The 20948-nt window shown below is 42.9% G+C and overlaps 1 protein-coding gene across 5 annotated transcripts; it reads left to right on the forward strand.

Moving 5' to 3' along the window:
• The first annotated feature begins 881 nt into the window (after positions 1-881).
• On the forward strand, positions 882-20645 carry OPTN (optineurin). Of its 5 annotated transcripts, none has more exons than XM_082493512.1 (14): positions 882-940; positions 1782-1961; positions 4619-4821; positions 7451-7609; positions 9026-9102; positions 11256-11390; positions 12552-12636; positions 14713-14828; positions 15506-15655; positions 16698-16791; positions 17447-17605; positions 18312-18442; positions 19382-19461; positions 19684-20645. In XM_082493512.1, the coding sequence occupies exons 2-14, from the start codon at positions 1796-1798 to the stop codon at positions 19803-19805; spliced, it is 1677 nt and encodes a 558-aa protein (XP_082349638.1). In that variant the 5' UTR covers positions 882-940; positions 1782-1795; the 3' UTR covers positions 19806-20645. The 5 variants fall into 5 exon arrangements, with proteins under 5 accessions (XP_082349638.1, XP_082349639.1, XP_082349640.1 ...); XM_082493513.1 differs by lacking the exon at positions 882-940 and adding an exon at positions 948-1067; XM_082493514.1 differs by lacking the exon at positions 882-940 and adding an exon at positions 1272-1474.
• The last annotated feature ends 303 nt before the right edge of the window (positions 20646-20948 follow it).

Raw genomic sequence — 20948 nt, forward strand, 5'->3', positions numbered from 1 at the left:
CACCTCTGCTGTGAGGACAGGCTGACAGTTGGGGTTGTTCAGCCTGGAGAAGAGAAGGTTCCGGGGAGACCTTACTGTGGCCTTCTAGTACCTAAAGGGGGCTACAGGAAAGCTGGGGAGGGACTCTTTACCAGGGAGTGAAGTGATAGGACGAGAGATAATGGTTTTAAACTGAAAGAGGGGAGATTTATATTAGATATTAGGAAGAAATTCTTTACTCTGAGGGTGGTGAGGCACTGGCCCAGGTTGCCCAGAGAAGCTGTGGCTGCCCCATCCCTGGAGGTGTTCAAGGCCAGGCTGGATGGGGGTTTGAGCAACCTGGTCTGGTGGGAGGTGTCCCTGCCCATGGCAGGGGGTTGGAACTAGATGGTCTTTAAGGTCCCTTCCAACCCAAACCATTCTATGATTATTGCTCTGTGCGAAAAGCGCTCCATTTCGTTTGCTTCACACCCGCTGCCTGATCCCGTTGTTTAGGCCTCGTGCAACAAGAAGCCTTTCCTAATCATCCCTCTTGACGCCGCTCTCTGCTCCTCCATATCCTCTACTCTTTATTTTCTTCTCCTATGGAGACCCACAACGTTCCTCCCTGACGGGTGGCGAATTCCTCACTCCACCTCGCTGCTCCTCATTCCACCTCATTCTCCGATGAGGAGGATTTTGCTTCGGTTCCCGCTGGGCTGGCAGGCCCTGGGCTCCTCCAGGCGGGAACCGGGAAGGGGGTCTGTGAGGGAAGGGAGACGCTGTGTGCCCGGCAGGGGGCGAGGATGTCGGGCCCGGCCGGGAGGCCTGACACCGGAGGGCGGCCCGGAGCCAGCCTTGCAGCCGGGCTGGCGGTGGGCGGGAAGCGCGGAGCTCGGGAAGTCCCCGCGGAGGAGGAGGCGGGGAAGGACAGTCAGCTGAGCCGGGCCACCGCCGCTGCCATGGGCGCGCCGTGAGGGGGGTGAGCAGGACGGGTGGCCGCCCCTGAGGCGAGCCCGGCACGGGGACGGGGGGTGGACGGCAGGCGGCGGCCGGGTTCCCTCGCTGTCGCCGTGGGCGGGCTCGCCCGGTGACTCGGCGGATCCGGGGTAGGCCTGCGGGGAGGCCGGGCCGGGCCGAGGAGGGGCAAGGGCAAGCGGCGAAACGCTGGTTTGCGGCTCCCGGAGGCCGCCCCCGGCCCGCGGGTGGCGGTGGGGGCTGCGACGGGACGGAGCGGCCGTGACTGGGCAGAGAAGGGTGGGAGCGGCAGGGTGCCGGGTGTGCGGCGGCGAAGGAAAAAGGGGGACGAGAAAGCGAAAATGAAAGTTAAAAATCAGCGGAAATGGATTCTCGGCGTGAAACGGAGCGTTGGGGCGCGTTGGGGCCGAGCGGGGCGGCGGGAGGCGATGACCCGGGCCCTGTCGGGGCCGGGCGGGCGTGGGAGCCCGCTCTCCTCAGGGACCGGAGCTGCTGCCGACTTCCCAAAATACTGCCGGACAGCGCACCCCCGGGGCTGGTGAGGGTAAAGGGGAGAATGGGTGAGACAGTGGTTCTCGTTGTGTCATCCCCAGAGGAGGGGCCTCCCGAAGAGGAGACGTCTAGGGGATCAGTTGCTTTGTTTATGCAGTCCTGTGAGGGGTTAATGGGATATGGAGACTCGGCGGTGCTCTGGGGTAGTGGGGTCAGAGGGATTGGAAGGTGCCTGTGTGTTATGACAAGACGTGTGGCTTGCTTGTCTGGATAAAATGTGGGTATGTTTATGTTTTCTTTATAAACATTTATTGGGCACGAAATGGAGAGTTTTCTCTTTGCAACTCTTGTAGTAGGTGCTTCAGAGATGTCCAGCAAGTTGAAGAGCCGTCCTGCTGAAAATGGAGAGCATCCCGGGAGTAAAATGGAAAACGGAACAGACAGCATGGCTGCCCCTGCCCTTAGTACCTACACCCCAGAAGAGATGGTGCAACAGATGAAAGAGCTGATCACTGAGAACAATGAGTTAAAAGGTGAATGTGCACGTGAACTGGTCTTGAAACACAAAAACCTGGAATCTATTCTGTGGGATTTTTTGTCCTATGAGTATGAATTCAATGTTCATTTGCCCTTGGTGGATAACATTTCATACCTGGGTAGCAATTGCTGTATAAATGACTCTGCAAGGGGCAAGGCCAGTTTGATAGAACACGTAAAATTGAACCAGTATGGAAGATTAGGGGGAGCTCAATTTATGGGTGACTTACGTGCTTCAGAATTACACATATAAGCAGTATAGCATTGTATATTTTAGGAGACAAGTTGAAAAATCTCATACTATGATATGCTCTTTGTTCATCAACCTCTAAAAGCATTTCTGGTTTGTATTTTAGGACAGCTGGGCAGCTCCATTACAGATAGACAAACATTATACCATAGCTGCATCAGGAGGGGTGTGTACTGCAGTGCCCAGAAAAGTTTGGGTTCGGATGGTGTCTGAAAGGAGCTGTATCCTCTCAGGCACACAGGGGAATTGGAGCAGGCTGTCCTACACCGTGTGTAGTAACAACTATGAATGTTTAGATGTTCTGTACTGCAAAAGGAAGTGGTGGCCATGGCAGGGTCTCTCTGGGAGAAACCAGTAGTTTTCCCTGAAAATGCCTCATGAGTTGAGCTTTTCAGGTGAGGGAACTTTGCTTCTGGATCCCAGGAGTTTAGGTGTCAAATACATGTTTGTTTTTTTTTTTTAATGGATAGAGCAAAATCCAAGGAATTTGGGATTTTTCTGTGTAAAAGACAGAGGCACCTCACTGTATGGTAGCAGAGCATGAAGCACATATCTTGTGTGCTGTGATTTTACACTAGTGTTTCAATTGTGCCTGAATCATTTTTGGACCTGGCCCAAGTTCTCTGCCTTGCAGTCTCATGGGTATTTGTTGGGAAAGTTGTTTCTAGAAGTGCCTCTGGTATTTTGCTAAAAGGTCCTTTATCATATAAGATAATGTTTTGGGACAATATTTACAGCTGCTGTAACTCATAACTTGGAGAATCATTCTCCAGAGCTACATTTATTTACATAACCTGAAGGATTTGTTGGCAGTTTATAATGACATCAGGACATAATGGAAGTTACTGGAAAATACCATGTATAAAAGATTTTCAAGCAACTGGCTTTGAGTTTGTTGCTTTAAAAAAAGCAAGTCTGAAATCCTTTCATTGACTCTTCCTAAAAATTTTGTAAGCATTTTGCAATAGTAAGACTGACATTGTTACATACTGACTTTGTTACATATGCATGGCTTCCCAAGCCAGGGAGAATTGACTTTGCTGTTAAGTTGTCAGATATATTTTTTCAATGTTTTCAATCAAGTCTTAACTGTTCAAGTAGAGCATTGTTGGGCATATTTGAGACTTTTGATTTGATAGCATCTGTTCTTATGCAGTAATTTACCAGTCTAGGATGTCTGTTTTCCCTACCAAATCTCAGTAGTTTCAGAATCTCAATGCAGTAGTTTCATTTGGGTTGATCCCACATATATAAATAACATGCAGCAAGATAGCAAGTACCTCTTGCAAACAGTACTTCTTGCTTGTACTTCTTGGTTTAGGAATAAGTCAAGAAGCGAGTGAGTGTAGGCATGTGATTTCAGCAGTGGATTTTATGCTATTTATTATAGTGCTAACAGACCATAATAAGTTTAGTTTTGGTTTGGTATTTAAGGTACAGCCTGGACAGGCTGGAGAGCTGGGCAGAGAAGAACCTAATGAGGTTCAACAAAAGCAAGTGCAGGGTCCTGCACCTGGGGAGGAAGAGTGCTAGGCACCAGTATAGGTTAGGAGCAGACCTGCTGGGAAGTAGCTCTGAGGAGAAGGATCTGGGGGTTGTGGTAGACAGTAAATTATCCATGGCCCAGCAATGTGCCCTTGTTGCCAAAAAGGCCAATGGAATCCTGGGCTGCATAGGGAAGAGTGTGGCCAGTAGGTCGAAGGAGGTCATTCTCCCCCTCTACTCTGCACTGGTGAGGCCACAACTGGAATACTGTGTCCAGTTTTGGGCTCCCCAGTTCAAGAGGGACAGGGAACTGCTGGAGCGAGTCCAGCAAAGGGCAACTAAGATGATTAAGGGATTGGAGCATCTCCTTATGAGGAAAGGCTGAGAGAGCTGGGACTCTTTAGCCTGGAGAAGAGAAGGCTGAGGGGAGACCTTACTAATGCTTACAAGTGTCTAAAGGGTGGGTTGAAGGAGGATGGAGCCAGGTTCTTTTCAATGGTTCCCAGTGACAGGACGAGGGGCAATGGGCACAAGTTAGAACACAGGAAGTTCCGTTCAAATACATGGAAACATTTCTTTACAGTGAGGGTGGCAGAGCACTGGCACAGGCTGCCCAGGGAGGTTGTGGAGTCCCCTTCTCTGGAGATTTTCAAGACCCGCCTGGATGCAGTCCTGAGTAATGTGCTCTGGGCAATCCTGCTTTAGCAGGGGAGTTGGACTAGATGATCTCTAGAGGTCCCTTCCAACTCTGAAAATTCCATGATTCCGTGATACACAAGAAAGAGGTTCTAATTTCATACCCAATTATTGCTTACCCATTTGATACTGAAGAATGCTGAGCTCAGCATAATGGAAATCTGCTGTTTCATTGACAGAGTATTAATGTGAATCAATGTTTTGTCTCTGGCTATCGTTTAGAAGCCATGAAGGTGCATAACCAAGCTATGAAGGACCGATATGAGGAACTTTCCATCTGGCGAGAGAAGCAGAAAGAAGAAAGAGAGTTTTATGAGTTAAAGTTTAAAGAGGCTAAGCAGTGCTTGCTAGCTAAGTGCGTTGAAAATGAACAGCTACAGCAACAACTTCAGAGCTTAAAGGAAAGAGAAGAAGGAGCTGAAATGGTAAATAAGGAATTGGTTGGATTGACATGATTTTAAATTGAAAGTCTGGAGCGTTCATGTCCCTTCAGCACAGTGGGAGGTTTGGAGATTTGTTAACGTCTCCATTTTTATCCTTATGCTCTAACAAGAGGTCTTGGCCTGACTTACTTTATAAAGTGAGTCTTCTCAGAGTGTAGTAATTGTGCCACACCTGAGATAATTTACATTTTAATTAACATCTAATTAACAATAATAATTAACACTCTTGACATAATAAATTAACATTTCTTGCTAACTTTTCATTCTTTATTTTGCTTACTGTTGGGTATCTCTTGACTTTATCCCTCCTTTTGCTCATTAGATGATCTGTCTCTTGTGATTGTTTAATTGCTTTTGTATTTGTGTTTCCAGGGAGAAGTTGACATGTAAGCAAAAAAAATATTTACCTGCCATCTGTTTTTATTATATCATTCTCCTCTCATGAAAGCTTTTTTACTGAGGTCAGATTAGATCTGTACTTCTGCTGCCCCATTTGAGTCTCACTGACCTTTCTCCCTCTGTCTTACCTTTGGCTCTGTAACACTTCATTTCTAATGTTGCAGGTGATTGCTTAGTAGCCAGGCAACATTTTGCAGGTAGTACTGAAAACACCTATGGAAAAAGCCTCTTAAAACAAAACCTGCTTTGTGTCCTACATGGTCATGTGAAGAGGTCTTTAATGAGAAGTTTCATGCAGAGCCAAACTGATACCGGTACCTCCAGGACCCATGTGGGTTCTCTGTTGCCTGATGAAGCATGAGTGTGTGAGCCTTTTTCTCAACAGAGATGCTACTAGTCTCTCCTTTGCTCTCCTGACTGCCTGTTTTATGGAACTCTGTAAGAGATTTTTCAGCATGTAAATCAAAATTAGCCAATGAATTCAGAAGTTACAAGGAGGAAGAAAGTCATGTAAAAATAGTGTGATTGTGCAAGTATTACTTACACAATCTTTACAGGCTAAAAGTTGTGTTTCAGGATTGTCAAGGAAACTTAGAATTTCTTAAATCAGGAATAGTTTTTAAGGGGAAGTAGATTTTTTTCTGCCTCTACCAGTTGTAGAACTTGTACTTTGAATACTGAGTGTGTTACTGACTGAGTGATCCAACCTGCTTGAGTAATCCAACATCCAGAAAAGTAAAAATAAAAAGCAAAAAGTAGAAAGTCTCTTTTCATTATCTCATTTCAAGAGCTTCATAGAGTAAGCCCTGCTTCTTCCATGATTCTTTGCAGTTTTATCAGCCAGTGGTAACTGTAATTTAAACAGCAACATTTTCATTTCTGATTATGATTTTCAGGCTGACAGTGTCATTTAAGCAAAAATTACTTTCTCTCTTGAACACCTTAGTTCTACTTTAATTCTTTTTTCTTGTTTTTGTTTATTGTTTAGAAACAGCATGAAAAAAATTCCCCTAACAGAAAGACTAATCTAAAATTAGTCTAATTTCTCTCACCTGTTTTACTATTAACTGATATAGACTATAGTCTGTTGCTACTGTTAAGTAACATCTCTGTTTCACTCAAAGTAAATCGCAGATATATTGCGTTGCCTCCCTTAGTGATAAACCAACACTTACAGGAGGGTTTCTCTCAAAACCGTACCTCTGTTAGCACAGGTTGCTGTAAAACTCTATTCTTCATGGGAGCTGATTCTAATTGTGTCTTCTTACAGCATAAGCACAAAATCAGAGACAGCAGCAAGTCAGGTGGATAGGGTGGTACTGCAGGAGGAGAGACATTGTCAGCATAGCAACAGTTTGGAGATCTGACATGAATGATAGATTAGAATGTAATTTAGACTCCAGAAATTGTCCAGAATTTACATTGGTGGCATGTGGCGTAATAAAGGTATTACCAGGAGGTGGAAGAGTCAGATTACAAAATGAGGAAGAAACAAACTCGCAGGGAAAGTTTCATAATGGGGAGAGGCCTTTAAAGCAGAGAAAACAGTGAGGCTTCCTGGTTATGTAGAGGCTTAAGAGAGGGTTTTGAGGATCCTGGGGAAAGCAAAGAGACAGGAGGTGAAGGAGACAGTCATGATTGGAAGGAGAGATTAAGCGTGGGGAGAATCTCTGAGGGACAGAGGCTTTGTGGAAGGGATATAGGACTTTGAAGGTCAGGGATACAGGTAGAGATTTATACGTGGGGATGGGGTACAGAGAAGTTGTATGGTGGGGAAAGGCTGAAAGTGGGGTGTGTGGAAAAGCCCTGGGCCCACTTGTCTTTTCTCTCTAGAATCTTAGGCAGATTTGGGAAAAGAGGAATAAGGATATGGGTGCAAAAATACAATAAATCTGGATGATAATTCTATAGGTTGGCTGAGACCCTACGTGGTAGTGAGAGGCATAGGTTCAGGCGAAGATTTACATCCTAATTATCTGTGCGTTCAGAGAACCAGAAGCATGATGCTCATCATTTGATTAACTTGGTTTCAAAGTTTAGACTTCTTGCTGTCTAGTGGACCAAATTATAGTTTAGGGATCTGTACATTGGGTTTTTGCAGCCAAACCTAAACAGAGAAGAAGGGATGCGGGACAGCATTGTTATGTTCAGGCTCTGTGCTCCTTCGCTGGTGTTTCTTTTTGGTTGGCTAATCAGGTTTTGTTTATCTCAGGAGGGCTGTGTGGCTCCCGAGAAGGAAGTGAGGCAACTGAAATCCCAGGTGCAGCGGCTCCAAGCTGAGAAGGCAGATCTGCTAGCCATCATTTCAGAACTGCAAGTCAAGCTGAACGTCTCCTCAGCAGAGGATTCCTTTGTGGAGATTGGGATGAACGTAAGTGAGGGGAATAAAAAGAACACAGTAACTTGTGGGCAGAAACGTTGGTTCCAGCTAGGTCCTCCTTTTTTTGCAAACTGAATTTTCTTCTCATACCAGGCTAAATGATGAGGAGGTCAGGTCTGAGTGTAATTATAGTGACAATGTTGACTTGATGACATTCTGCAGTGAAGTTTAGCATCCTGTCTTCCTTTAGTAGAAAGGGTGAATCTGTACCCATGTCAATGAAAAGTCTTTTTGCCTCTTTGAGAGGTCACAGCAAACTGCCAGCAACAGCAGTAACACAAGATACAGGCATGGTGGATTTGGGAGAAGAGTTGCACGGTTGGACTTGAGGATCTTAAAGGTCTTTTCCAACGTAAATGATTCTATGGTCTCTTAGATTACCTGGCATGGAGCACTTGTGTGTTACAAGATGTAGCGGTAAATGACTTGGAATTTATTTTTGTCCTTCCACTTTCATGCTCAAAGTAAATTAGTTTCATAGGTAGCCTCCGTTGCACTAAAAATATTCTCTGGAAAAAACAACATGGTCCAGCAGGTGACTTTGGACTAATTCAGGATGTTAAGAGTCTTATCTTAGTTGGAATTCCTGGGAGCATCGGAACTATGTTTTGTTAAGGGGCAACACCTATGCATAGAAAGGGGAATTTTCTTTTGAGAATGGGGCTCGCTTTTTACTGACAGATAGGTAGAGATGCAGGCAAACAAAACTAAGTGCAAAGTTGTAGAGTGTTCCCTAGAGGCACGAAAATCTACTTTCTCTTCTGTGCTTGTATCTGAAAAATTTTCACAGGCAAAAAGTGAAATGGGAAAATGTGGGTCTCTGATACCCCCATAATAGTAGATCCCTCTCTGGAAAGTACAAGTGTAACAAGGAATTAAGAGAATTTAATTAAAGCTTGTTTGGAGTTGTTGAAAAATCTTCAGACTGCCGGAAACCTTCAGGGATGCATTCTCCTTTTTTTGCTACAAATATTCTCCTTTGGGCTGCACAGATCAAGAAGCGAGTTTTGTAGTGGGAAAGAAGAGTGGCTCTTTTGGGAGGCAGGAGAGTGGTTTTTAGGCTTATATTTAAAGTCATCTGCAGTGATGTTGGCTGTTGCCGTGTGGTGCCCAGTCATCTTTATAGGGGAGAGCAGCCATGGAAGTTGCTGGTGAAAAGAGAAGGCCTAATCTCAGTGTTGTTCCTCTTTGCTTATCAATCCGGAAGAGATACAGGGAAAGGCATGTGAAGTATTTAAGTTAAGAATTTACAGACATGAAACTGATGTGTAGGAGTTTTGTGTTTTTATTTATTTTTATTGCTGTGACAGTAGTTTTCCCTGTTTCTCTTCCTTCTTTAACTCAAGTAAATAAAACAGTGTCCTGCTTCATCCAAATACCAAGCTAATAGTGTTTTTTCTTTCCTAGGAAGGAGAAATAAGTAGAACTGCAAAGGAACATCAAGAGAATAGTGGGGAAATGACCAGTAACGTTGCTGTCTACATGTATGTAGGTTCTTGCGTGATGTGTGTGATACAGACTTCTGCAATGTCTTTTCTTTTCAATGTGAGGGAACTTTTTTTCTATGAAGAATGCAGTAGGAAATCCTGTTTTTCTATGGCCTTGAATCCCTCCATTGCAGTAGCTCTACCTTCTTACCATGTCAGAAAGACCCTCAGCTCTCTGGTATTTTTCCTTCCAATTTTCAGTAGCTGACAAGAAGGAGTGCATATTGTGGACAGTTGGCCAGGCATTTATGTACATGCTGACTTGCCAACTTTTCAGGCTTGTAAGGGAGGTCAAACAGAAAAGATAAAGATAGAGGCTGCAGGGACTCCTTCCCTTCTAGTCATTGGAGACCATCTAATTGAGTTTCTGTCTTCTACCTAATTATGATGTTGGTAAGAATCAGAGGTCTTGTAGTCTTTCAGATCTGAACCTGTCTGTTCTGTTTGTGTGTGGTTGGTATAAAGTGTATCATGGGGAAGCAGGCAGATACGCAATGACATAGTCCTTATTTTTCAGCTTACTAGGCTTAAGATACCAGCATTCTGTTTAGGTTACTTCTCAAAATTTGATCTTTACATCAGCTCCAGGGCACAAGGGACTTTCTTGCCCCTAGCTGAACCTTTACTCCTCATGGACATAGACAGCTGATACTATTAAACTTTCCATTTTGGATACTGCCCAATTTAGACGGTTGTGGCTGAACTCTCTTATTTACTTTGTGGCTTTTACTTTTTGGAAGGAAAGGATATAGAAAATGCTAAGAGCATAGCAGGCCAGAAAGCTGTGTTCCACGTACAGGTCGTCACTCCCTGCGTCACTGCAAGGGAGAACGGGGTTTTAATGTAATGACATCGAAAACTTGTCCCTTGGCATGTGGTTAAAAAGTTTAAGGGGCGTGGGGGGTGGAAGTTACGGTTATGGATGAAACTGAGAGAGTCGCTGACCACAGACTGCACTACAAGTATTCAGCTTGTCATTAGCAGTGGCTTGTGAGAACACTGATTACGAGAAGACATTCTTTGTGGGACTTGCTTAACTTTTGATGAGTATCTGAACCATGTCTACAAGAAGAGAGGGTATATGTACCTCTTAAAATATTTTCTCTGTCACCATGTGTCTTTGTCCAGCACTGAAACTTTAGACTGGTGCTGTTAACAGGTTCAGAGAAATATGATCCACTCAGGATGGGTTTATTTCTGTAAGAGTAGAACGGTGCACTAAAAATCCCCTGATAAAAGTTATTTACTTAAAATATCCTGGCTGAACACTGTCTTTGGAGTATTGAATTTTGCTCACCAAAGATTTTTAGGTCTCGGGAGCACATAGAGGACTATGCCTTACTTTCTGTTCTGAACCACAAAAGCAAAGTTTTAAACACATGCTGTTTTACAGCTGAGTTTCTGAAATGTACAGTGTATATAACCTGCCTGTCTTACCATATTGTTAGGGGATTTTGATTTTCTGGCTAGATGGACTGTCGTGGTCCATAGATTTTCCATAGAAAATCTCCATAAAAATGGAGGGAATGGAATACAGTATTTTATCATGAGGAAATTAACTTACCTTATTTTTCAGGTAGTTTTTTATTTGTTTTGGTTCACTTTTACAGTAGCATAATGCAATTTTGAAAAGAGCTATAGAATATGAGGGAGGTGAAATATTGAAGAGATTTTTTCCGAAAAAGAAAGCAATTTCTGATGACCATTTTTAGTGAAATGTGCCTTCTTTTCCTGGAAAGGAATGAGACGGAGATAAGAAACATTGCATGTTTCATTTGAAAAAAATGTTATTTTGGGAACAGGCAGCAGCACTTTGCAGAAGGTACTGCAAAGTAGATTCAAATAAATGCACTGGGCTTTATGTTGTCTTGATCACTTTTGTTTTCCTTGCTTAGGTACTAAATTGTTCCCCCAGCTTGACAGAGACTGTCTGAGTACTGCACAAAGCAAGGACTGCATTTGCACAGACAGGGACTGTGGCTAGCAGCTTGTGGGCAGGTCTTGGTTCTTGGGAATGAGCCCTTTTCTCAGAACGTTGGTTTCCAGCACTGTGTGAATGGTGGCCTCTCAGACTAGGTACCAGAACTAGGGATAAGGGAATGCTGTAGTACAATCCAGCTGTTGTTATTGACATCTGGTTTGGTTTGAAGCAGGAGCAAAGCTGCAGATGAATCAAAGAATTTGGAGTCTGAGGAGCTAACTGTCAGCCAGCTGCTCTGCTGCCTTAGAAATGAAACTCAGAAGAGGGAAAAACTTGAGAAGGAGCTGCAGGATCACAAAGAGAGGTATGAAGTAGCTGCATTGTAACATTTCTTTTTAAATTTCTTTTTAACTGAAAAAGCAGTTCTTTTTCAGGGCTGCTGCAGTTACCAAGTCTGTGACTGATTGGACACAAGCTGAAATATCAATGTGACCTGGATGGGGAATTCCCCGAGCAGTCAGTAGCAATAACTTATTTTTGTGATAGTCCTTATAGGGATAAACCACAGGTTCTCTTCCATGGGTAATAGAGTTTCCATGTTTTATTATTATTTCCTGTAGCATCACAGATCAAGACAAATTACCCATTTCCTCTTGGGTTCAAACTTTCCCCAGGTTATGTCAGGATGATATGATGACTAGTTGAGGGCGTTCTCTCCACTCACTCCTAGTTACATGCTTTTGTATGAATCACCTGCGTGTGGGGCCTTAAGCAAATCACGATGTATAAAACAGGGATTACAGTCTTCTTCGTGATATTGGCAGGCTACGTTTAGCAATGTGCAAGCTTGCAAAAGCTTCTTAGAAATGTCTAAAATAAATTCAATTCCAACCTCATCTAAGAGAGAGTTTTTTCACTGAGACCTGTATGCGGTCCATCTCAGCTCAGTTATATTGGCGTAAATCGGCATAACTGTTCAGGCATGGAGAACTGCCTAAGCAGTAGCTGTTCCAAACCCCGACTTCGCAGAGAGAGTAGGACTTCCTGGACATTATCTACTATGAAAGGTTGGTGTCACAGTATTTGCTTCTATGTGGTCTTCCTAGAAGAGGTAATGAGCCATAGCCAAATGATTCTTAGAAATCTCAGCCTCTGAAAATATCAAAGAAAAATAGAGGCAATATTAATTACTGGATTCAGTGAACAGACTGACCCACTTCCAAAGGGTTAGCAGTTTTGGATTGTAGCAAAGATTGATCACTGTGGAATAAATGTCACTGTCCTTCACCACACCTGCAGACTTATACATCCATTTGAATTAAATATACATGCTGGGTGACCTGCGTTCTTCAGGAACCCCCATGATTATGCTGGCTTTCCTGCATGTCTGTGCTTTCAATTCTGCCTCTTGTTTGTGGCTGTGATGTTAGAAAGAGTACATTACTTGCATGAAATCCTTGAATAGTCACAATCTCACTTTAACTATAGGCCACATCCATCATTATTGGCTCCTTCTGTTTTCCAGACTGTCAAAGCTGGAGAAGGAAACCAGCAACTGCCTGGAGAGTGGGACACAAACTGAACAGGAAGAAGAGGAGAGTTCAGAGGCTGTAAGTACCTGTCCTCCTGAGCTGAGATTCAACAGCATACAGCTTAGCTTACTTGTTGAGGCCAGCAACTTCAGGGCATACATTTCCACTTGCACTCAGGGAGCAAGGGGAAAATATCCTGCACAGGGTTTGGAAGTGAATTTTGAACTCTCCAATCCATATCTTAGAGGTGGTTCCCAATTACACCAGCCACCAAAATGGGGTGAGATTTGTAGCCAAGAATTTGGGAAGCACGGCATAACTGTAGGTATACCTCATTGCCCTGGCCATACCCACTCAACAGTCATTTCTAGCTCCAGAAAGTCTTCTAGACTGGGTGAATTTCCTCACTGCTGGCTAGGTCAGCTTTTGGATCAGAATCCAATGGCTGCATACTGCAAAACAGGCTTTAAATGTGGAACTTGCCTCACACCTGGTTTGGGTTTTTTTTTCACGTTTTTGGTGAGATGTATTACAATGTTGGGACATAACTATCTTGGATTGAGACACAGTTCAAGGCAAACTCAGTCCTGTTGTTTTCAGTTAAGGGTTTGAATGGATGTTGGGGTTGGGATTCAGCTCCAGATTCAGACACCTAAATTTATGGGCTTACCGTTGTAGGCGTTTCTATGCGAGTTAAGTGTGTAAACTCCCATAGCAGTGGAGATCCATTCAGGTTCAGTGCAACTGCATAATACAGGCAACTAAGAATGTCTGTATATGAGGTAGTGTGAGTTATCTGAGGTGCTGCATGAGGCTAGCAAATACGCTATGGCATCTGCTGGAGACCTGTGCCCTTCTGAAGGCCAGGACAAGTATTTTAGGGCAGGATGGCTTAGTTAAACAAGACCAGTCTGTGGTCAGGCCCAGAGATGTCCTTTCTAAGGAAAGCAGATGATGTGTCAGTTAATTCTTTCCAGTATTTTATCTCAACTTTGCCTGAGTTACAGCTTGAGCCAGATGCTCGTCATCTAAGTACTGATACTGAGGTCAGTGTAGTGAGAGCCTTGTGATTGTACTCGTTGTTTCCATTTATAGGCTGTTGGGTTTCTTCAGAGGGCTCTTGTCAGCAGAGCTCATGTTATCTCCTCCAATCATAAAATATATAGATCTTTAACAAAACAATGTGAGGGTGCAGTGTGGACCATTTGAGGGCTCTGCATTTGAAGACATCCTGAGAGAGAAGGAATGCTGCTTTGGCTATGTTTGGAGAGTGAGGAGTGGCTGGGGGGGGAGAGGCTAGAGCACATCCTCTGCCAAACCGCAGCGGGACACTAATCTCAGCCAGGTCTCCTGAGATTTGTCATCTTAAAGCACCACTCCAGTTACTGCTCTGCCTTTCCTGGGAGGCTGCTTGCAAGCTTCCCAGAAGCAGAGATCTAGGAGGCTGTGATTTAGCTGTTTCTCCTTTCCTGGGCAGGCTAATAAATGAGTTTTGGGGAGAGACAGTCTGTACTGTGTGATGGCATTTTTTAGCCTTTTCTTTCAGCGAGGGTGCCAGATTTGCTTTCCAAAAGTACAGATTGATTGTGTTCCAAGTAGGTAAAGTATCTTGAATTATGATGGCTTTCACCAGGGACCAAGAATTCACAGAGCAGCTTTATTTAAGTCAGACTTTTGCCAGGGGAAGCCTACCTAGGGATAGATTGTTTGTTTATGTTTCTTCAGCAGACTATAACTGTCGCTTAGAGGAGTGGCAGTAATCACTAAGTCTTGCCTGCTTTGCTTATGTGTGTTTTAAATTGTGAACTCAGAAATAAAATGTAGATGCATTTCCCATCTGCATGAGGTGTATTCTAGCCAATGTTGGAAAGTCAGTAATAGTGTTGTCTTTAAGTCACCTGGATTCTATGAAAGTGTTAAGCCAAAATGGGGTTCTGCCATATTTAGGAATCATTTGTAATTGTGAAACCTTGTGGATGGGGCTTTATTACCGAGTATTACTTATTACTGAGTATAGAGTGTAACGGTGCATACTGACTTGAGCTTTTTTCTCTAGAGAAAGAATGATACTTCCTGGTTAGATCTCTTAGTTAGCCTGCAACTTCCCTATCTTGAACTGTCCGTATATAATTTTCTGTATTTTTTCTCTAAAAGGTGGGCAGTGAAGTAGAAAACCTGAATTTGCAAGTTTGTGCTCTGTTTAAAGAGCTTCAGGAAGCCCATGAGAAGCTAAAAGAAGCAGAATTGATTCAGAAGAAGCTTCAAGAAAAGTAAGGTTCAGAAGAACAAAAATTCTGCTGTGACACCCAGTATATAATCATATAACTCCCACCTTGGGAAACTCACCAGCTCTACAAATATCAACTTAAATATCTGTTTCATAAAAATCCTGTAAAAGATTGCTCTTTCTTTGTAAGTGGAGATGAAAGTACAGAAATACAGTAATTGTCAGAAAATCTGAACTGCCAACCTAGTTGCCAACCTACAAATAGAACCCCAGTGCCTTGAATTTCAAGATTTGGGTTTTAACCCTTCCTGATGTAAAGGGAAATCTTTCCTGTTTTCTGCTTCACATAATTGCTGTTCTAGTCTTAGGGGAAGAAGCTAAGGGGCCTGGTTATGACCCTTTTCACATGAACTGCCTGTGCTTTTGAAAAAAAATTGTGTAGGTTATAAAAAGTGTTTACAAGACCCTCACTTTAGTTGCTTAGTTTTCTGTCAAATTCTAGTTCTTTGAGATTCATAATAGAAGAAAGTAAGTGTTGGTTTCAGTAGCTTTGTTTTCTGATGGTTGCGTATAGATTAATTTTTGTCTTTCCTTGTTCTTCATCAAAATAAGTCTTTAAAGTGAACCCCACAAAGATTATTTTTGTATTATGTGTAGTGTGGAAAATCCGTCAGGAAAAGGTGAACAGGAAAGATCAACCTTTTTTCCTTGTTCTATCAGGTGCCAAGTACTGGAAAGAAAAAGCTCAGCTGCTGCATTAGAATTGGAGGAGAAGCAGCAGCTAACATACACCATCAAGAAGCTGGAACTTCAGGTGGAGAGCGTGCAGGCAGAGGTCAAGTTGGAACAAGCCAAGACACATGAAGAAAAGTGAGTATGACTTGTTTTTGTATTCCAGGGAGGTATTGCCAGTGAGGAAGGGAAGTCCAAGGGAACCTGGCAAAGAGGAAATGAATCTGAAATACAAGGTTTGTTTTCTGCACCCTTTGAAGCCATGTTATGTTTGTAGAGTCTGAACTAGCAACTTGCATTCACCTCAGCATCTATGTCACTTTGAATCTGGAGTCTCCACATTAAGCCCAAACTGTATCCTTTCGTCAAGTGAACACCTCACTTAGGAAAATTTGAGCTGTAAGCTCTGACTTGTATCTTCCTTTTGTCACAAAGTCAAAGATGGAATAGCATCAGGTATAATATACAAGCAAAGAAAGCAGAAAAGTGACAACAGCTATCCCACTGACTAGCAGGGCTATATGCGTCCACAGCTTGGAGGGTAGGCACAAGTCAGATGGTGACAATGATGGGAAAGTGATGTTAATGAAAAGTTCTATGGTCCCTACAATACATTTGCAACTAGGAGAGGTAAGTATGCAGTGAAGCTGGAGAGAGAGACTTGCTGTTTGCTCTGGCTCCCTGTTGCCTTTCATGTGCAGTCCATGTAAAGAGTGTGAAAATGTCAGTCGAAACTGTACAGAGAGGTTGAACTGCCTGAAAGACCTGTCTTCAGTTGCTGAAGAAGCTGCTCATTATCTTGAAGTCTGTGCCTGGTTCTTCTCCTGATGAATTCTCCTTCACTTGCAGTCTCAAGACTTAGATGTCTTCCTAAGAGAGGTGTTAAATTTTGAACAGAATTTGTTAGCTTGATATAAAAATACTGGGTGATGCATTCTTCAATCTGAAATGCAGACAATCAGTAAGGACATTTGTTTGGACTCTGTCCATGGATAGAGCAGCACACAACTCACTGGAAGAGAGATGTTGAAAGATGGAGCATGATTTTTTCTCATCAGAAATGCAGATTCATTTGCAAGGAGCTGGTAGTAGCTTTTTTTTCTAAATTCTAAGAGATTATTTAGATTGCAAAGAATTTTTAAGTGTTTCAAACTTTCACCTCTTTTCTTGTCATAAACAGGGCAAGATGTAGTAGCTTGCAGGATGCATATAGCAAACTCCTTCCTGAACTCACTGCGGCAATGAAAACAATCGATGAAATGAAACTCAAAGAGGTAAACTCTACATAAAAAGAAATCACAGTTAATTAGGGGGGAGTGGGAAGGGATGGAAGATGTATTTAGGAACAAATTTGGGCAGGAAACAATAGTCACCCCTTCCACATAGCAGCATTGCTCTGATAAACATGGATACTGTGCTGTCAATTATATAAAATTTTTATCCACACATCAGTACTTCCATGGTGTTTTCTAGGTAAGGTTTAATCTGCAGTGCAGTACGGAGTCCAGTCCTTAGAGATCAGTGATATGCAAAGGCATATTGGTGTTCCTGCAGCATAATTTGTAAATATGGGAAGGCAGACCTTTAAACGGTTTTGTAATCTTAAATAGAATGCCTGCCACACTGAGATCCTGCTCATAACTGAGGCTCCATGGAAGTGCCAAGTTCTTCTGTATGATTTTGAAAAGTGGGAGAATATCCTTTGCAGAGTCCACTAGGGAGTTCTCTTTTAACTTGATACAGTGTAGTTTGAAAGCTCAAAACTAATCTTTAAATTAAAATATCAATCACCACTGCTGTCTTAGTCCCAGTTCCTTTGATGACCAAAATTGGAAGCATTTCCAAGGGCAGGAGGAGTAAGAAGCAAATTTTCACTTCAAGCAGGGTCATATTCTGTGTTCACCTCATAATCATATTTCTTACTTGCAGCTGGACAGAGTAGATAAAGTTGTGGTGGAACAACTGAATGCAAAGGTGGAGCTGGCAGAACAAGCCCTTGCTGCAAAGCAGCTCCAGATAGATGAAATGAAGCAGGTGATTGCTAAGCAAGAGGAGGACCTTGAAACCATGACTGTGCTCCGTGCTCAGGTATCAGCTCTTCAGAAATTGGCTAGTTCCCCCACCCAAGGTTTAAAAACCAGAAGGAGGTATTTAATGTCTAGCTCTGGAATACTGAATACATTTCCTCAATTCCAAAGCATAATTCCCTCACTCGGCCTGCCTTGCAGATCCCTGCAGAGCCTTTACCACCATATCGTACAGTTCTGTAGGAGGAACTGTATATGCTGGAGTCTGGCACAACAAACAAAAGCTGGGAATAGATGTGTTTGTGTATTTAAAACCACTGTCTGCAGAATCACTGCATATGTTTTAGGGATGATTTTACTCAAACTAATGTGTGTAAACAGTGACTAAGAAGGGTCTGCCTCACATTTAAGGCACAGAACTAGCATCTTGGCCCAGTTCCACTGTCTGTGCCACAGATTTCTCAGTGTTACTGGTCAAGTCATCCCCTTACTGCTTGTCTGTGCCTCATTTCTGCCTCTCTACAGCAGAGGGCAATAGCACTGTCCCAGATAAGACACTTGGAAGTATCTTATACAGAATCCAGAAACTACTGAGCCTTCTTCACCTTGTAAGTGCAGCAGGTCTTCGCTTTGCAGTGTATAGGTGCTGTAGGAGTGTTTTGAATAGGTACAGGCTATGATACAGCTTTGCTATTTTGATATGTAATATACGAGTATGGTTCGGTCCAAGTTACAAATCCTCAGTATGATTTCGTTTCTCTGATAAGATGGAGGTCTATTGTTCTGACTTCCATGCTGAGAGGGCAGCAAGAGAGAAGATCCATGAGGAGAAGGAGCAGTTGGCTGTCCAGCTGGCATACCTGCTAAAAGAGCAGCAAAACCTTGAAGATCTTGGCCGGTAAGAACAGCCTTTGGTTGAGCTAGCTATGGACTGTTTTGTTACCCTGTGTGCTGGAGTTGACCAATGTTGTCTTGCTAGCATCTCAGTAGAAAGGCAACAACTCTGCAGACATTTATTTCTTGGTTAATTGGAATTTTAAAAGTGAAGAAAAATTAGTTGGCTGGCTTCTCATTTTAATTTTGCAATAGAATCTCTGTGAAGCATGTTCTTACTTGGGTGCCTTAACAAGATTTCACTTTGGATGATTCATACTTAGTAAATTTTCCCTGCTGATTCATTTGAGTTTCTTTGGGTTCTGGCCTCAATTTTAGTGGTGAATCTGCAGTCAAGCTTGCTGCATGTGTGCCAGGAATATCTGCTGCTTCTCCAGGTGGCAGTGCTAAGTGACTACCCATAGTTTCAGGTACTGTGATGCTGTGGAATTGCATCATTTTAACACTCTTAGCTGCAAAAGAGAAAAAAGAAATATTAACCATATGTCCTCCACTCATCTTGTGGAAGCCATGAGTACAAGATTGTCCAGGATTCGAAGAATCAAGTTACTTGTTACGTTAACTGTGCACTGAACCCTTTTTCTGGTATAACTTGCTTTTCTGCTTTAATCAACTTTGCAGTTTGCCCTGAATAGCTGAGAGTCCTTGAAGTTTTGCCGAGGAGCGTGCCCCAGATCCCTAGGTGTGTAGCTGCTGAAATCCTGCTGGTGTCAGTTGTATGACCCTGCTTTCAGCAGGACTCTGGCACAATCTCACTAAGAAGCAGCATTTCTAGGTCCTGTTTCTAAGCAGCAGTTGTGAACTAAATGCATGAACAGTTGACATGATTTACTTACAAATCCTTTGATTTACTTTGAAACCTTGTACATTTTATGGAGACAAAGGGAAGACACCTTGTGCTCAGTCTTTTTTCAGAGCCCTTGACTTATTTTTTTATTCTCAGAAACTCTTTGGCGGAGATGCAGAATCGCCACGGAGCCAGGGCGCCAGATCGGGAACACTCACCTCGCCTTGTCCAAAGAGGTACTGTAAGCTCATGGAGCCAGGCCCTGCTGTGTTCAGTTTAAAACAGCTTTGCTTGGCTGCGAGCAGCTCCCCAGCTTCCCTGTGGCTATTCTGGCAACTGAGTAGCTGCAGAGAGTGTGATTCTCTGGCCATTGGAGCAAGCTGCCAATCCTCCTTCCACAAAAAGAGTGGAAAAATCAAGTAATATAACAGGTAATCAGTTATCTTCTCTGCTTGCAGGAACTGGTAGTCAAGACTGGCCACAGCAGCAGAATATCTCAATATACTCATGTCCCAAATGTGAAGAAATTCTACCTGATTTGGACACACTGCAGATTCACGTTATGGACTGCATTAATTGAGTGATGCCCTCCAATTCTTCATCTTCTGGAATTTCACCTGCCAAACACTTTTTTCTTTCCTCCTGCTTGAATAATGCTCAAGTCCTACATCCAGTGAAGGAGGTTTTCAGGGGTTTTCTCATTAATTCAATGGGAAAAGGGTAAAACTCCTATCCTGCCCTGTACTCACTAATCTTGTTTTAATCTGCTTTAGGAAAGTAATTTTTATAGGTTAAACAACATGGATGCGTTAAGAGAACTCCCAGTGCATCTGCTGCTATGAAATCTTTAAGGAACATTCCCCTGATGTGCTCTGCTCTTAGAGCTGGCCCACAGAATGGGGCTGAATCACTGAAGTCAGAAGGGAGATGGGGTATACACTGGTCAATTAAAGTACTGTGAGCCTGTAAATACTTCTTCTCTCATATACTATATATCTGGAAAGTAATGCATTAAAAAAGCTGTTTGAGAAGCTTTCAGCAAAATGGAGTAGTGCTGTATTCATCGAGCATTTGAAATGAACCCTGCTCTTTCTCCAGATGGCAGTTTTATTGCTGCCCTTGTGACCATACTAATCTGATGTTAAATTTTTGATGGCTTATGTAACTTCTTGCTTTAGCCAGATGTGGTAAGGTTTAAAACAGATCATTGAGGTCTGATATATGTAGCTGCTGGTGTACCCAAGTCACTTGGTTTTATAGAATTGTTCATTTTTAAGGTGTTGTGTTGATTCTTCTTTATTATAATAAATTCATTTGAACCTGTACAGTATTGTGCTAGAAAGTGCAGAGATGGTTGTAACCTAATTTAAAGAGAAGAGTATAATGGATTTTCACATCTCAAAATAAATCTATTGCCAGTATAAAATTATCTATGTCTGTGAATACTTTGGAGGCTGAAACAGAATTGCAAATACCTATGGTTGAAAAGCTCGCGTAGAAAGAACTGTAGTGTATTAGTTCTGTTGTTGCCCTTCCTGGTGTCAAAAAAACCAACCCCCCAAAAAGCCCCAGTTCTTAACTTGCCATTGCATAAGGGAGGAAAATACACAACTCTCAACAAAATATGAACCGGCGTGAACAGCAGGAAACAATGTGAGCAAATTGCTGCGATCCATGCAAATGAGGAGTTAGATGCCTTTCGCAAATAGCTAGCATGCACTGT

The sequence above is a fragment of the Vanellus vanellus genome (assembly GCF_965231255.1).
Source record: "Vanellus vanellus genome assembly, chromosome: 1".
Classification (NCBI taxonomy): Eukaryota; Metazoa; Chordata; class Aves; order Charadriiformes; family Charadriidae; genus Vanellus; species Vanellus vanellus.

Bases quoted from the DNA above. Each gene is read 5' to 3' on its own strand.
- OPTN (XM_082493510.1), top strand. From the start codon at position 1,751: ATGGAGAGTTTTCTCTTTGCAACTCTTGTAGTAGGTGCTTCAGAGATG. The intron at 7,610-9,025 runs GTAAGTGAGGGG...TTTCTTTCCTAG, and splicing joins TTGTGGAGATTGGGATGAAC to GAAGGAGAAATAAGTAGAAC. The intron at 17,606-18,311 runs GTATCAGCTCTT...TTCTCTGATAAG, and splicing joins TGACTGTGCTCCGTGCTCAG to ATGGAGGTCTATTGTTCTGA.